The sequence below is a fragment of the Electrona antarctica genome (assembly GCF_951216825.1).
Source record: "Electrona antarctica genome assembly, chromosome: 3".
In the NCBI taxonomy this organism is placed as follows: domain Eukaryota; kingdom Metazoa; phylum Chordata; class Actinopteri; order Myctophiformes; family Myctophidae; genus Electrona; species Electrona antarctica.
The window spans coordinates 26,488,306-26,503,487 of record NC_136808.1 but is presented as its reverse complement, the minus strand read 5'-3'; the positions used below and the strand labels follow the sequence as shown (position 1 = coordinate 26,503,487).

At 44.2% G+C, this 15,182-nt stretch overlaps 1 protein-coding gene across 1 annotated transcript; it reads right to left on the bottom strand.

The window, feature by feature from the left end:
• Nucleotides 1–7,571: 7,571 nt before the first annotated feature.
• On the bottom strand, nucleotides 7,572–12,536 carry LOC306919720 (tripartite motif-containing protein 16-like; the record flags this gene model as incomplete). The annotated part of the gene is made up of 2 exons (XM_079496274.1): nucleotides 7,572–8,552; nucleotides 12,530–12,536. The coding sequence occupies 2 exons, from the start codon at nucleotides 12,534–12,536 to the stop codon at nucleotides 7,711–7,713; spliced, it is 849 nt and encodes a 282-aa protein (XP_079352400.1). The 3' UTR covers nucleotides 7,572–7,710.
• Between the last annotated feature and the right edge of the window lie 2,646 nt (nucleotides 12,537–15,182).

Here is a 15,182-nt window from a genome sequence, read left to right as displayed (position 1 = left end):
TTAATAGTATCAATTCATAACTGTAACATACATAATAGAAACACAATTCGTCCATGTTACCTTTCCCTGCTATTTCGACTGACAAGCTAGTAGGGAATCTCTGGGTTACTTTAGTAACCTCAGTTTATTAATCGAATGGAGCGATGAGGATCGCCGATGGGGAGCGCCATCTAGTGGCGTGAACACAGAAGTACATCCATAACCTCACGATCAAATTGATTTGATTTGTCGTGCCTTTTTTACGTGACATTGCGTGGTCTTTGATCCGCCCCCAGGTGATAAATATCACCTCCATGCTCTGTCACGTCATTCCTAGACAACCAGCTTCTCCTGCCTTTTGTTAAGCAAGAAGGGTAGTAAGGGCGATCCTCATCGCTCCATTCGATTAATAAACTGAGGTTACTAAAGTAACCCAGAGTTTATTTAATCTCATTCCGCTTAGAAGATCGCCGATGGGGAATCATACACCCCCAGTATGACTACCACTAGTTGCCAGGAAAAGCATGAGGGGGCCATCGGGCCCCCAGTATTTGTGTCACAGGTTTTCACCTGTGACGGCCAACCCAAACCACCCTTTACCTGGGAGTGACGTCCAAAACGGCATGAGCCATTTCAGACGGCACCACATCCAGGTTATAGTACGCGGGAAACGTCGATGGAGACGACCAACTTGCCGCCGTACAGACATCCTGAATAGGGACACCTTTTGCTAGCGCCCAGGATGCCGACATGCCCCTGGAGGAATGGGCCCTCAGGCCCTCCAGGGGCTCCATGTATAAGCCAGCTGTATAAACCAACCGTATGGCTTCCACAAGCCACTGTGAAAGCCTTACTTTGGTTATGGGTTTCCCCTTGGTCTGGGAATCCCACGCCACAAACAGCTGATCATTCTTCCTGAAGGGGGCAGTCCTGTCCACATAGAACTTCAAGGCCCTAACCGGGCACAGACAATTCAACCTCCTGTCCTCCACTGAAGAGAACGGAGGTGGGTGGAAAGCCGCCAGACCGGGGCCCCTCCGGAAGGGAAGGTTTTGGGCATGAAAGAGAGGTTTGGCCTGAGTGACAGCCTGGAACCATTGCCACTAAACCTCATGCAGCTCGGGTTCACTGAGAGGGCATGAATATCACTGGATCGTTTTGCCGTCGTCAAAGCGACCAGCAGAACGGTTTTCAAAGTGAGGACCTTCAAGCTCACCGTGTCCAGTGGTTCAAAAGGATCCCGAGATAGGGCGTCCAGTACCAGTGTCAGGTCCCAGGACGGAACCAGTGACCTGGTTATCGGTCTGGCACGTGCGACGCCCCTCATGAACTGACGGATCAGCAAGTGTTCACTCACTGGTCTGTTATTCATACCTACGTGGTAGGCCGAAATGGCCGCCAGGTTGACTTTAACCGAAGATTTTCCAAAATCCCTATCAAGAAATTCTTGTATAAAAGTCAAAATGTCCATCACTGACGCCTGAAAAGGGATAACCCTGACAGGTCTCGATGAACACCCACGTTCAAACACCTTCCAGGCTGTGTTGTAACGCTGTCTAGTCGAAAGAGCTCTAGCACCCAGGATAGTCGAAATGACCGCCGGTAAGCCTCCAGCTTCTAGGTTCGACCCTTCACCGGCCAGACCCACAGATCCAGGTCCTGTGGCCGGTGGTGGAATATTTCGTGCCCTGCCTGGGACAGCAGGTCCCTCCACAGAGGGAGCTGCCAAGGTTGGTCGTATAGGAGGGGGAATATCTCTTGGCTCCAAGACCCCCAGGCCGGTGCCACCAAGAGCACCTTCGAGCCCTGAGCTCTCACTCTGGCCAGAACGAGAGGAATCAGGTCTAAGGGAAGGAATGCATACAGTAGACCCCGGGGCCAGTGATGGGCCATCACGTCTATCCCCAGGGCCGACGAGCCCCTCAGTGAGAAGAAGAGCTGGCACTTCTTGTTCTCCTCTGAGGCGAACAGGTCCACCACCGGCGTCCAGAACTTCTCCCATATTTTTGCTGCCACGCCCTGGTGTAGGGACCAGTCGTGGTAGCGGAGAGGGCCCCTGGATAGCAGGTCCGCGCCTGTGTTCAGGAGCCCTGGGACATGACAAGCTGTAAGGGACAGAAAGCGTGTGTCGCACCAGATCAACAGTCTGTGTGCTAGCGTGTGTAGTCGCAGGGACCTCAGGACCTGTTGATATAGCACATCGTTGTGGTGTTGTCGGTACGAACCAGGACGTGATACCCCCGTATGAGCGGTTCGAACTGTCGCAGAGCCAGAAAAACCGCTAGGAGCTCCAGGTAGTTGATGTGGGCGGATCTCAAATATCCCTCCCACGCTCCTCTGGTCGTCCTGCCTTCGTGGGTGGCTCCCCAACCAGTCAGGCTGGCATCTGTGGTGACGACCTTCCTGACCACTGGTAGCCCCAAAGGGACATCCTCCGTCAGGACCTGTCTGTTTGACCACCACTTCAACGCAAGCGTGCAGGTCCCAGAGACCGTAACTCGTTGTGAGAGGGCCCTGGTGGGCACCTGCAGAGAGCCTATCCATCGCTGGAAAGGTCTCATATGCAGTCTGCCTAACCTGACTAGGGATATGGCCGACGCCATGAGTCCAGACATCCGTAGGCACGTTCTGAACGGGAGCTTGCAGCCCCGTTTGAACAGAGCTATACACTGTAGGAAAGCGTCGACCCTTGCCGGACTCAACCGAGCCGTGTAGGAGACCGAATCCAGTGCTATGCCTATGAACTCTATCGACGATGAGGGCACCATCACGCTTTTCTCGTGATTTATGGTGAAACCAAGGGAGGACATGTGGGACACGATCCATGTCGTGTTCCCTAGCGCCTCCTGGGCTGAGTCTGCGGACAAAAGCCAGTCGTCGATATAGCTCGCCACACGGAGACCGCGTTGGCGCAGGGGAGCGAGCGCCGTCTCGGTGCACTTCACGGACACCCTGGGACTCAGGGACATCCCGAAAGAGGGAACCGTATACTCGTACACCCTCCCCCTGAACCCGAACCTCAGGAACTTCCTGTGTGGCGGGTAGATCGGGATGTGGAAATAGGCGTCCTTTAAATCTATTGACGTGAACCAGTCGTTTCGGCATAGAGAACGCACCAGGGACTTGGCCGCGGCCATGGCAACACCTACCCCCACCACCCAGAACATTCTCGACACTCCTAAGCCCGACATCGATTCCCAGAAAAACTCCCTCACCTCTGTCCTGGGCTCATCGATAGACTTGCAGCACATTATATAACACCCACCTTTCCATGTACATACACACCACCCTAAGCTTCTTACACTATTACACAGGTATTACACTCACACATGTAGCATAGCACACACGCCATCCACACTTGCCAAGGCACCCATAGTCACCACACTAGTGATATTAGATAGGATTTACCTTTTTTAATACATTCCTGTAAACTTAGTTCTCGTCTCCGTCTCTGATTCTGGGGTCTCAGACAAATTTGGCTAGTTGGTATCATTGGACCATAACGGGATATGATGTGCATGACCACTTCCACATAAACATTAATGCAGACATTGTAGAAAGCTAATTTGAAGCATTTGAATGGATAATTCTGCATAAAACGTCATAAATCTAACTGTATGGTATATTGCTGTTTTGGGCATGAAGGGGTTAATATCTAAAAATGCAAAAATGTTAAATCGAATGCACTGTACACATCCACTTTCATGTATAAACACTGTAGAAAGCAAATTTGATGCATTTAGATCAAGCATTTTGCATGACATACCATACAACTCTATGTTGGGTTGATTTTTACTGTTTCGGGCATTAAGGGGTTAATAACAAAAAATGCCCAAGGGATATCACTGGGCACCCTCTTGAATTATTAAGAGGGGACCCCAAGCTACAAGAATCAGTTGAGAAAAAAACTTTATCTGACGAAACCACGTTCACCCCCACGGCTCCCGGACTAATCCACCCCGTCACCATAATAGAGATCCACCAGGATCTCTATAAATGAATGCATCATCATCCTCATATGTTAAATATGTTATATACAAATGATCTTATGATATACTGTATTTAGCCAAAATGATATGCTTGAACAGTATCTTGAATGGAGAGATGTCTGCTGTGTTTCACATCCTCGGTCAAGCCATTCCATATTTTCACCCGACAGAAACACACACGATGTGCATCTGACAGGTTTAGGAGGAGCTTCTGGAGTCACACAAGTATAGAAGTGTAATATTAATTAAGGGTCATTTTAATCATTTCATTTAAATCGTTTTATTGCTGGAATCTATTGACCTTTGACCTTCTTCAGGCAGAATCAAACGCAGGACAGGATATAATTATGTTCATCACTTGATTGAAGGAATGTCCACACCTGTGTCAAAACAGGTCATTGAGAATGCTAGCTCATGGGAGTTGTAGTCCTATCAGTGAACTACAAGTGTCCACTGAGACAGGAGAAAACATCAGGAAAACATGATTACATTTTATTTACAAACGGAGAAGAAAAAACAAAAAATAAACAAAAGACCAAATGCAATCTAATGCAAACATCAGGCACACAGCCATCATAAAGCACAGAACAGATAGAATATTTAGTCATTAGTTTTTTAATTCAACACTCATGTTAAAATCCTCATTAAGGCTTTCTAAGGCAGTGGTTCCCAAAGTGGGGTCCGGGGACCCCCAGGGGTCCTTGAGGGAGTTCCAGGGGGTCCCCAGCTAAATGATAGTAATTGGAACCAAATGGACCCTTATGGGTCTGTAACTCTGAGAGTGTACAAATGGAACCAAATGGACTCTTATGGGTCTGTAACTCTGAGTGTACAAATGGAACCAAGTGGACTCTTATGGGTCTGTAACTCTGAGAGTGTACAAATGGAACCAAATGGACTCTTATGGGTCTGTAACTCTGAGAGTGTACAAATGGAACCAAATGGACTCTTATGCGCCCGCTTCGAATGGGATCAGTGTATTGAAACGGGGAAAATCAGGTGCAATCAGGCCTTTCAATAGACTGAGTAGACGTCTACCCGTCTACTCAGGTGCTCAGTAGGTTGATTCCTTCCTATTGTGTAGGTTGATCTGTGCAGTTTAATGCATCGCATGCAGCTACTGGAGCTCAGTAGGTGATCATTCCTTTCAATGCAGCCGTGGTGTCTACCGCGTCGAACATCGAACATGCACTGCTCCCGTGCTTGCGGTTATGTTTAGGTTAGGATTAGAGATAGGGATAGTAATTTCGGAACAAGGAACCTTCTGACTAACGACACGGCACCGCTCCAGTAGCTGCATGCGATGCATTAAACTGCACAGATCAACCTACACAATAGGAAGGAATCAACCTACTGAGCACCTGAGTAGACGGGTAGACGTCTACTCAGTCTATTGAAAGGCCTGATTGCACCTGATTTTCCCCGTTTCAATACACTGATCCCATTCGAAGCGGGTGTCTTATGGGTCTGTAACTCTGAGAGTGTACAAATGGAACCAAGTGGACCCTCACGGGTCCATATGGTTCCATTTGTAAACTCTCAGGGTTAAATTAACATTGATTTTACAATATAAATTGGGGGTCCCAGAGATAGAATATAGCAGATCTAGAATAGAGAATATCTACAAGCTCACAATGTGTCGCATCGCGACACATTGTGAGCTTGTAGATCTGCTATTTTCAAATAGTCATAATGCATGTATAGGGCTGAAGTGGTTAATGTACGTTTTGTAATAATGATAAAGATGTAGAAAGTACAAATACCTTAAATGTTTACTTAAGTACATGCACTTAGTTACTTTCAGCATACAGTAGAAGTGTGTACAGAGTATCTGTACATTTATAAAAGTATACATTTAAGGACTTTTAATACCTTTTTAACCCATTAAGACCTGAGACCAGATTCTACAAATGTCTTCTAAATCATGACATTTTTCTGAAAAACCTCATGTTTCTATATCAGTGGTTCTCACAGGGTTAAAACCTCATGTTTCTATATCAGTGGTTCTCACAGGGTTAAAACCTCATCCTTCCCAGACAGTTACGACTGGCCAATCGCAAACCCTGAAGAGGCCTGCCAGTAGACTGGCTTTCCCAGGAGCCAAACAGAAGAAAATGGACTGTGCCAACTGTGCCGAGTTACAGAAACGACTGGAAGAGGCACTGCAGCAACTAGAAGAGGTTCAGCAAGAAAACAAGAGGCTTCAAGATTTGCTTCCCCCCAAATGAAGAATGAAGAAATTGTATACCTAATTTGTGTTCAGATTTTAATTTCTCTCGTATTTTAATAAAGGACTTTTACTTCATTTCATGTCAAGGACCCCAAAAGTTTTATGTAATTGGCGGCCGACCCCCCTCTGAAAATATGTTGTTCCAGGGACCCCCCCCAGAAGCAAAGATTTGAGTTAAAAACGTTCGCTCTGAAATAATATAAAGATTTGTGCCACATTGTCACGATTTTTTCAAAAATAGCAAATCTACAAGCCCGTAGCGTGGTCGGTGCCGCGCTATGAGCTTGTAGATCTGCTATTTTTCAACAGCTAAAGTATAACATAATGCTTAAAACACCAAAATGGGTTCCCGCCCAAGAAACAGGAGCAGATTGTGAAAATAGCAGATCTACAAGCACAACTCCTCGCGTTCTCCAGATCTAATATATACACACACTGTCTATTATACACAAGTGTTGATTTTGTCGACTAAAACTATGACGAAAAATGTTCGTCGACTTTTCACTGAGGAAAACTAGATAAAAACTAAGCAATAATGACTAAAACTCAACAGATAAAAACTAGACTAAAATGTTAGGGAGAGACTAGTGGAACTAAAAGATATAAGTTATGCTTGGTTGCATACTGAAAATAGCAGATCTACAAGCTCATATCGTGGCACTCGGTGCCACGCTATGGGCTTGTAGATCTGCTATTTTTTTATTAAATCATGAAAATGTGTCGCAAATCTTTGAATAATATTGTTTCTTTTTTTTATCAGAAAACTGTTTTTTTGTAGAATCTGGTCTCAGGTCTTAATGGGTTAAATTAGATTATTAACCCCTTCTAGCCCCTATATACTTCATCATACGACGCATAGGAAAAATAGCTGATCTACAAGCTCACAGAGCAGGCTGAGAAGAAAAACTATACAATAATGAGGAAACAATTCTGATCTGATGACACGAGAGACAAAACAACAGTGTGATCTAGTTGAGCTCACACAACTCAGCAGTGGATCCACGTGTAAAAAGCCCAAATCCTACATGGAGGTTGTGTGTGAACGTGGTGTGGACTGTGTGAAGGACACTCATGGTGTCGCCAGACACACCGTAGAAGGACAGAGTACCTGCACTGTGGTCCAGGTACACTCCTACTCTGGAGGACACACGAGTGTCGATGCGAGTCTCAATGCCTCTGTTGTGTATGAAAGTATAACCTTGTTTTCTACAGTCTAAAGACCATGATTTATCATTACATCCAAATGCACATTCAAGACCAGACCCTGTTCTGCTGATATCTTTATATGAGACTGCTATAGTACAGCCTCTACTCGTCTTTACCTCAGAGTACCAGCGTCCACTCAGAGCCTCTCTACTCAGAACCTGCAACCGTCCAGTGAATCTCTCTGGGTGATCAGGATGTGATTGATCTGTGTACATCCGTGTTACTTTTCTGTTCCCTTTAGACAGAGACAGGTTGTTACAAACTGTGTTTGGATCCAGTGTGATCGGACGTGAATACTGTAAGAACTCAGCTCTGGTCTTGGGTTCTGCTGGTGTTGACAGTGAAACCAGTGGCGGATTTACCAATCTGGGGGCTCCCAGCAAAGCTGAGGCGGGGGGGCGGAGGGTGGGCCACGGGCAGACGGCGGGGGCCCCCCGCCTCGGGGCTCTGCGCAACTGCGTGGTCTGCGTCGTGCAATAAACTGTCCCCGAGTGAAACATCCACTCTGTTCACTGTCTCTGAGACGTTTGTCCCTTCCTCTGTGAAAATGTCCTCCAGTCTGTCCCTCATCTTGGACACGGCCACAGTCACATCTTCAAAGTGTCTCAGAGGACGGACATGGCTGCTGACTGGGTGTGTAGATTCACTGGTGGTTGAGAGGGAGGAGGTAAATATGGCGTCACTGTCCTCCACTGCTCTGTCAGCACGGTGCTTGATGGACTCCACCTCCTGGTGAAGCCCCTTCACGTCTTTCTCTCTCTCCTGGATTCTCTGCTGGATATTCTGCTGACTCATATCGACCTCTTTCTGTCTCTCAGCCCGTTCTGCTGCGGCCGAGGTCGTATCGTGACCTTTGTGTTCATCCACGAAGCACAGATAACAGATACACTGCTGATCGGTGCGACAGAAAAGCTTCCTCACCTCGTTGTGACGAGAGCAGATGTTCTCCTGAAGTTCTCCGGAGGATTGGACCAGCTGGTGTCTCTTAAAGGCAAGAGACTGATAGTGAGGCTGGAGGTGAGTGTCACAGTAAGAGACCAGACACTGAAGGCAAGTCTTCACAGCTTTCAGTCTCCTCTCAGTGCAGAAATCACAGGCCACATCTCCAGGTCCAGCGTAGCAGTGATCAGGAGGAGCAGCTTGGAGTCCTGTTGATAGATTGATACAGCATTTATTTATCAATATGATAAGAATATATATATTTCATTTTTCTATGTACCCTCAAACCCTTACCTGTACCCTCAAATTAATACAAAAAAGTAAATTATTACTGTGTAGCCATCATAAAGCACAGAGCAACTGTGTCAAAAGTAATAAATACTATACTATAAAAAATGGTCAATCATTGACCAAATCCTCAGTGAGGATGCAGTGGAGAGACATTGGGCCTCATGCGCCAACCGTTCTTAACACAGCCGACGCGAATCGCGTATCAATACGTTATCAATTAATCAAACGTCGGGTGCGGATCACGTATCAATACGTTTCAATCACTTTTTTATAGCATACTTTCATTCATCTTTTTACCCACCCGGACAATGAAGAACCATCGCCCTATCATTGCTGCTTAGTCCAGCTCACGTGATCAGAAAAAAAAACAAAAAAAAAAAAAAAACCCTCCCCTCCTGAAAACAGGAGGGCGGGCCGCTTTACGTGTAGAAGCCAGTGTAATGGCTGCGCCCATGCCGATCTAGTCTGTTTGAAAAGAATCAAATTTCACCTAACCTCGCCTCACCAGGCTTTCCACCTCGGACATTTGATTCCCCCCTCCCCTCCTGTTTCTCCAGGAGGAGGATCTTGCGAGGGGGTACATGCTCTCCTCTGTCTCTCGGAAACATGACGAACGCTGAACGGAACGCTGCCTGAACACATATGCACCAGATCGGCATTGCAATGCAACGTCTGCAACACACATGGACAGATGCATGTTTCCTTCTTCATACTGTAGCGACCAAACGATCCCCGAGCCTACAATACTACGAACTAACCACAGTATCGAGGGGCCGCCACGACAAGACAGTGTTCCGTTGGTGGATCACGTATCGCCATGCAGAGCCGTCATAATCGGAGATCGCTCAGACGTGTGATTGTAACGCTTTTTTATTCATTATAATTGTAGTGATAAGACCGCAATGAACGCGTCGGGGACGTAATCGACCCGGGTGTAATGTATAACGAACTTTTCCGCGACCTAAACCGTGGTGTTGTCATCTGTGGAAGTCATTTTTTCCTTCTCGTCGACATCACAGCCGGGTGACGCTTTTTTTTCCCTCCATCGCCCCCAAGCTGCATGCCCATAGCCTGGCTTGGCCAGCCTCATAGCGGGGATTCACTGAAGATTCTTCCCCGGAGGAAACATCAGTGAACCCTCGCTATGAGTCTGGCCGTGCCAGGCTAGCATGCCCAGGCATGTTCCCCTACACTAGCTTGAAAAACAAAATCAGCTGATCACAACGCGTCTCACCGTTATACTATAGTTCTGAACCGAACGGTGGAATGGGACTTTTTATAGCCGTACGGATCAAGACTTTTGCTGCCCAATGTGCCCATGACCCCCCCCCCCCCCCAATGTTACTGCGATCAAAACAATGAAAGCAGTGAGATAGATTAGGCGAGGCGGCAATCATCATCATCATCAAAAAGAAAGCATAGTTATGAAGGTTTATAGTCAGACATTGACAGGCAGATATAACAATAAACACAATAAATATGCTATACATCCTATACATCGAATGAAAGCCCTGAATGTGTACTTTTACGAGGAAAAGAGTAAACATTGATCCCATGTACAGTTTGTCATAAATTGGATACTGGGTGGATGCACATTGCGCCCACCAGATATAACTGCAGAGAAGACATGGACCCGAACTCAATATTCACAAAATAAGGCCTATAGCGACATATAAATACTATATACCGTATGAAACAGAAGACTCTCTGCTTTCATAAGAAAAAAACTTCTACTGTAGTAATAATAAAAATCACACCCATGTGAAGTGAGTGGTGCAACTCTGTCCCATATTCTGTTCTCTGCTTATTCAATACAGCTCGTTATATACGGACTGAGGCAGAAAGTCATGTAAACCTTTTATTTACAGTTTGGTCTGTAAACTTCTACTGTAATAATAAAAATCACACCCCTGTGAAGTGAGCGTTGCAACTGTTCTGTACTTATTCACTACAGCTCGCTATATACGGACTGAGACAGAAAGTCATGTAAACCTTTTATTTACAGTTTGGTCTGTAAACTTCTACTGTAATAATAAAAATCACACCCCTGTGAAGTGAGCGGTGCAACTGTTCTCTACAGTTGCGCGGTGCAATGGTAGAGAACAGTTGCACCGCTCACTTCACAGGGGTGTGATTTTTATTATTACAGTAGAAGTTTACAGACCAAACTGTAAATAAAAGGTTTACATGACTTTCTGCCTCAGTCCGTATATAGCGAGCTGTAGAGAACAGAGTTTGACCGCTCACTTCACAGGGGTGTGATTTTTATTATTACAGTAGAAGTTTACAGACCAAACTGTAAATAAAAGCTTTACATGACTTTCTGTCTCAGTCCGTATATAGCGAGCTGTAGTGAATAAGTAGAGAAGTAGAGTTGCACTGCTCACTTCACAGGGGTGTGATTTTTTTATTATTACAGTACAATTTTTGAGTGGTGTAAACCACTCCTACAACTGGCTTTTGTGTGCATAAAAAAATGACCATGGTTGCTATGTTCAAAATAATTTCTGACGTAAAAATCACACCCGGGTGAACTGGATGACCGTAGCAACCGTGGTCATTTTCTCTGCACAAAAAAAGCCAGTTGTGAAATCACATCCAGGTGTGATTTCATTACGTCAGATCAGAGCTGATCAGGGTATATAATACCTTACACCACTCAGTTCACACGGGTGTGATTTTTTTCCTTATGAAAGCAGAGAGTCTTCTGTTTCATACGGTATATAGTATTTATATGTCGCTATAGGCCTTATTTTGTGAATATTGAGGAGTTCACGTCCATGTCTTCTCTGAAGTTATCTGGTGGGCACAAGCTGCATTCAATAACCAATTACTGTCTAACTGTAGATGGGATCAATGTTTACTGTTTTCCTCGTAAAAGTACACATTCAGGGCTTTCATTCGGTGTATAGGATGTATAGGATATTTATTGGGTTCAATTTTATATCTGCCTGTCAATGTCTCTGACTTTAAACCATCCATAACTCTGCTCGCTGTTCAAGATAACCACTTCCAGGCAAATGCAGGTGTTGCAAAAAGGTCAATATCTCCAGAATGGAACATGGTAAAATCAAAATGTATTTTTTTAATTGAAGTGGACAAGTTCAGCTTTCTTTTGATGTAGGCGTGTGATTCTCGCTATAAGAGAACATTTTACTGTGGGCCCCCGAACAAGGCCTTTGTGCAATGTTAAATGGCAGCAACATCCAAATAGGCCTGTTGAGATCTTCCAGCAATCAAAGTGTTAAGAAGTTCTTAAGAGGAAATTTGTTCTTAGACACACTTAGGAAGTTTTTAAGAAGGTTTTGGGATCCCTCAAAACCTCTTGAGCTTGTAGATTGGCTATTTTCGATTTATTTTTTAAATCTTCAAAACATTTCCCTAGCAGAAAATATTTTCATATGGGGGTCTGCAGAATGCATGTCAATTTGGGGGTCATTGACATGAAAATGTTTTAGAACCACTGGTTTAGAGTTCACAACCCAACCCAACATACCCACCACATAACCCCCAACCCATGCACCCACCATCACCCCCCCCCCCCCCCCCCCAAGTTGACTATTGTGAGATAAATAATGAAATACATTCATGATTATTGAAAATATTGAAATATTGAAATTTTCTGTTCACTTCAGTACCGCCACAGTATTATTGGAGTCTGGTGTTCCACCATATTTAGACTTTAGTTTAGGTATTCTTGACTTCACTCAACTTTATTTCTATGTGTGAGGTCCTGTGATTTCTGTGTGCTGCAATCACACACACAGCACTATATCACGAGCACTACTGTACTAATCATGTGACCTTTAACCCTGAATCATCACAAAAATGACAGTCTCAGTATATGCTCCCATGAATTCAAATACCATACTGTTGTCCTTTCTTCATGAATTACCCAACATCATGACTGTAGCATCAGTAAATGTTCAGATGAACCACTATACTGTAATCATACTTCACATGAATTACTCCAAATTACATTCTGTAATAATAAAGGCACCATACAGTATGCTTAAGCATAGAACCGTTACCACTCTAGTAGAAGTGCATCAGAGTGCTTAAATGCAATCATGACAAATGCAGTCTATAAACATACACATGAAATACACTGTTGTTCAGTTAACAAACTATATAAATGCATTCTCATTGTACTCTTTTATCCCTTTTTAACCATAAGTTATTATTTTTACTTTTCAAATGACTCTTTTACTCTTCCATGAACTTGTCCATATTCTTTTAGCTGTGACAAATTAAATTATTAATGCATCATGTTTTAAACATTCACCATTGTATTGCACTGTTCTATAAACTAAGTGGTTCAGAAATAAATGTAAACAACATTATACACGACGTGCATGCGACGCAAACCACAGTGTATAGCTACAGATTAGAAGATGGCGGAGCCTAGTGTACACCATGCTGCTCTGAAACCACAATAAACTTAATCAAGTATTTGATCTGTATTAAGCTCTTAAAGTGACTATAAACAAACGGAAATACAGTTCACAACGTCATACACAATTCTCAATACATTCGGTTCATACTTTGAGCCATCTGACGGCAGTTTTACCTGTAAAAGGAGCAATGTGTGAATCAAGAAATCACACAACACTGTATCTCTCTTCCAGACACAAACGGTACTACAGCCACTGAAGGCACTGTTTTTTTGGCAAATCTAAGCTAGCAAATATAAGACTTCCGGTGGACGATCTCTTAAAAATAAGAGAACCCTCTAGAGTATTGAAAAAAAGATTAATTTGCACATTAAAACTATAAATTAAGCATTTAAACGATGCTATAGCACACACATTATGTTTCTGTGTAAAAATAAGTAATAAGTAATGTGTCTGTGTAAAGATAAGTAATTAAAAAGTTATCTAAATGGATAAATGCTATTCACTGGAGTGCATGGACTTTATAAAGTGGACGCTGGACAAAAATCCCTGCTATGTATCGACTAGTGTGACATATGCACATGTCCGGGGAGACCTCCTCTACAACACCACACTGTCGGCTAAGCAGCAGAGGTGTAAAAATTAAATTGGCACACCATACAGCGAGGTGAAAGGTCAAAAACCATCCCATTTCCAGACTAAAGTGAACTAAAGTGGACACTGGACAAAAATCTCTGTCGCGTGTTACTGATCGTGGGGCGGTGAGCCGCAAGCATGTAGAACCATCTGGTGTAATCGAAATTCCTTTTTGTGACGGCACTAAAATTAAGTATAAGTTGGCCTCAATCATTTGTCATACAGGCGCTGTGGCCAAAACTGGACACTATTGGGCAAACTTGATTTATGATAATGTTGTAATTAAAGAAAATGACACAATGATACAAATCTTACCAGCAGCAAATGCTGTGCGAGAGTCAAAAGTAAATGGGTGCTTATATTTCTATGTGAAATGTAGTGATGCTGGCATCACAATAGACAAGGATAATAACAGAACAATAACAGAGGACAATTTGGAAGATGATGATGATGATGTGGTTTTATGCAATGAAAGTCTAAATCACAATATGTGTGAAGCCATACCATTACCAATTCTAACATTTCTACAACAGACATCTGCTTTCAAAAAATGTCACACACGGCTTGAAGAAGCAGCGGCGCAGGACTCACAATTTAGACAGGCACTTGAGAAATTCAATCTAGCCAACACATCAGTGTCATTAGTGTCACTGTGTTGTATCGAGTCCAGATGATTTGGGGTGCCATGTTTTCTGCTGGTGTTGGTCCACTGTGTTGTATCGAGTCCAGATGATTTGGGGTGCCATGTTTTTCTGCTGGTGTTGGTCCACTGTGTTGTATCGAGTCCAGATGATTTGGGGTGCCATGTCATCTGCTGGTGTTGGTCCACTGTGTTGTATCGAGTCCAGATGATTTGGGGTGCCATGTTTTCTGCTGGTGTTGGTCCACTGTGTTGTATCGAGTCCAGATGATTTGGGGTGCCATGTCATCTGCTGGTGTTGGTCCACTGTGTTGTATCGAGTCCAGATGATTTGGGGTGCCATGTTTTCTGCTGGTGTTGGTCCACTGTGTTGTATCGAGTCCAGATGATTTGGGGTGCCATGTTTTTCTGCTGGTGTTGGTCCACTGTGTTGTAACGAGTCCAGATGATTTGGGGTGCCATGTCATCTGCTGGTGTTGGTCCACTGTGTTGTATCGAGTCCAGATGATTTGGGGTGCCATGTTTTCTGCTGGTGTTGGTCCACTGTGTTGTATCGAGTCCAGACAGAGTCAACACAGCCATCAATCAGGATATTTTAGAGCACTTTGAAATCAGTGTTGTTTTTGGCAGCACATTTTGATTTTAGTTTTAGTTATAGTCTCTTGAATAGTTAGTTTTAGTCACATTTTAGTCACCTGGAATGTTTTAGTGTTAGTCTAGTTTTAGTCGACTAAAATGTATTTTGGTGGGCCTAAATGCCGTCGTAATGGCTGATTTCACACTTGCTGAAAATAGCCGATCTACAAGCTCACAACGCATCGCGCTGCGATGCGTTGTGAGCTTGTAGATCAGCTTTTTTCAGCATGCAACCAAGTGTA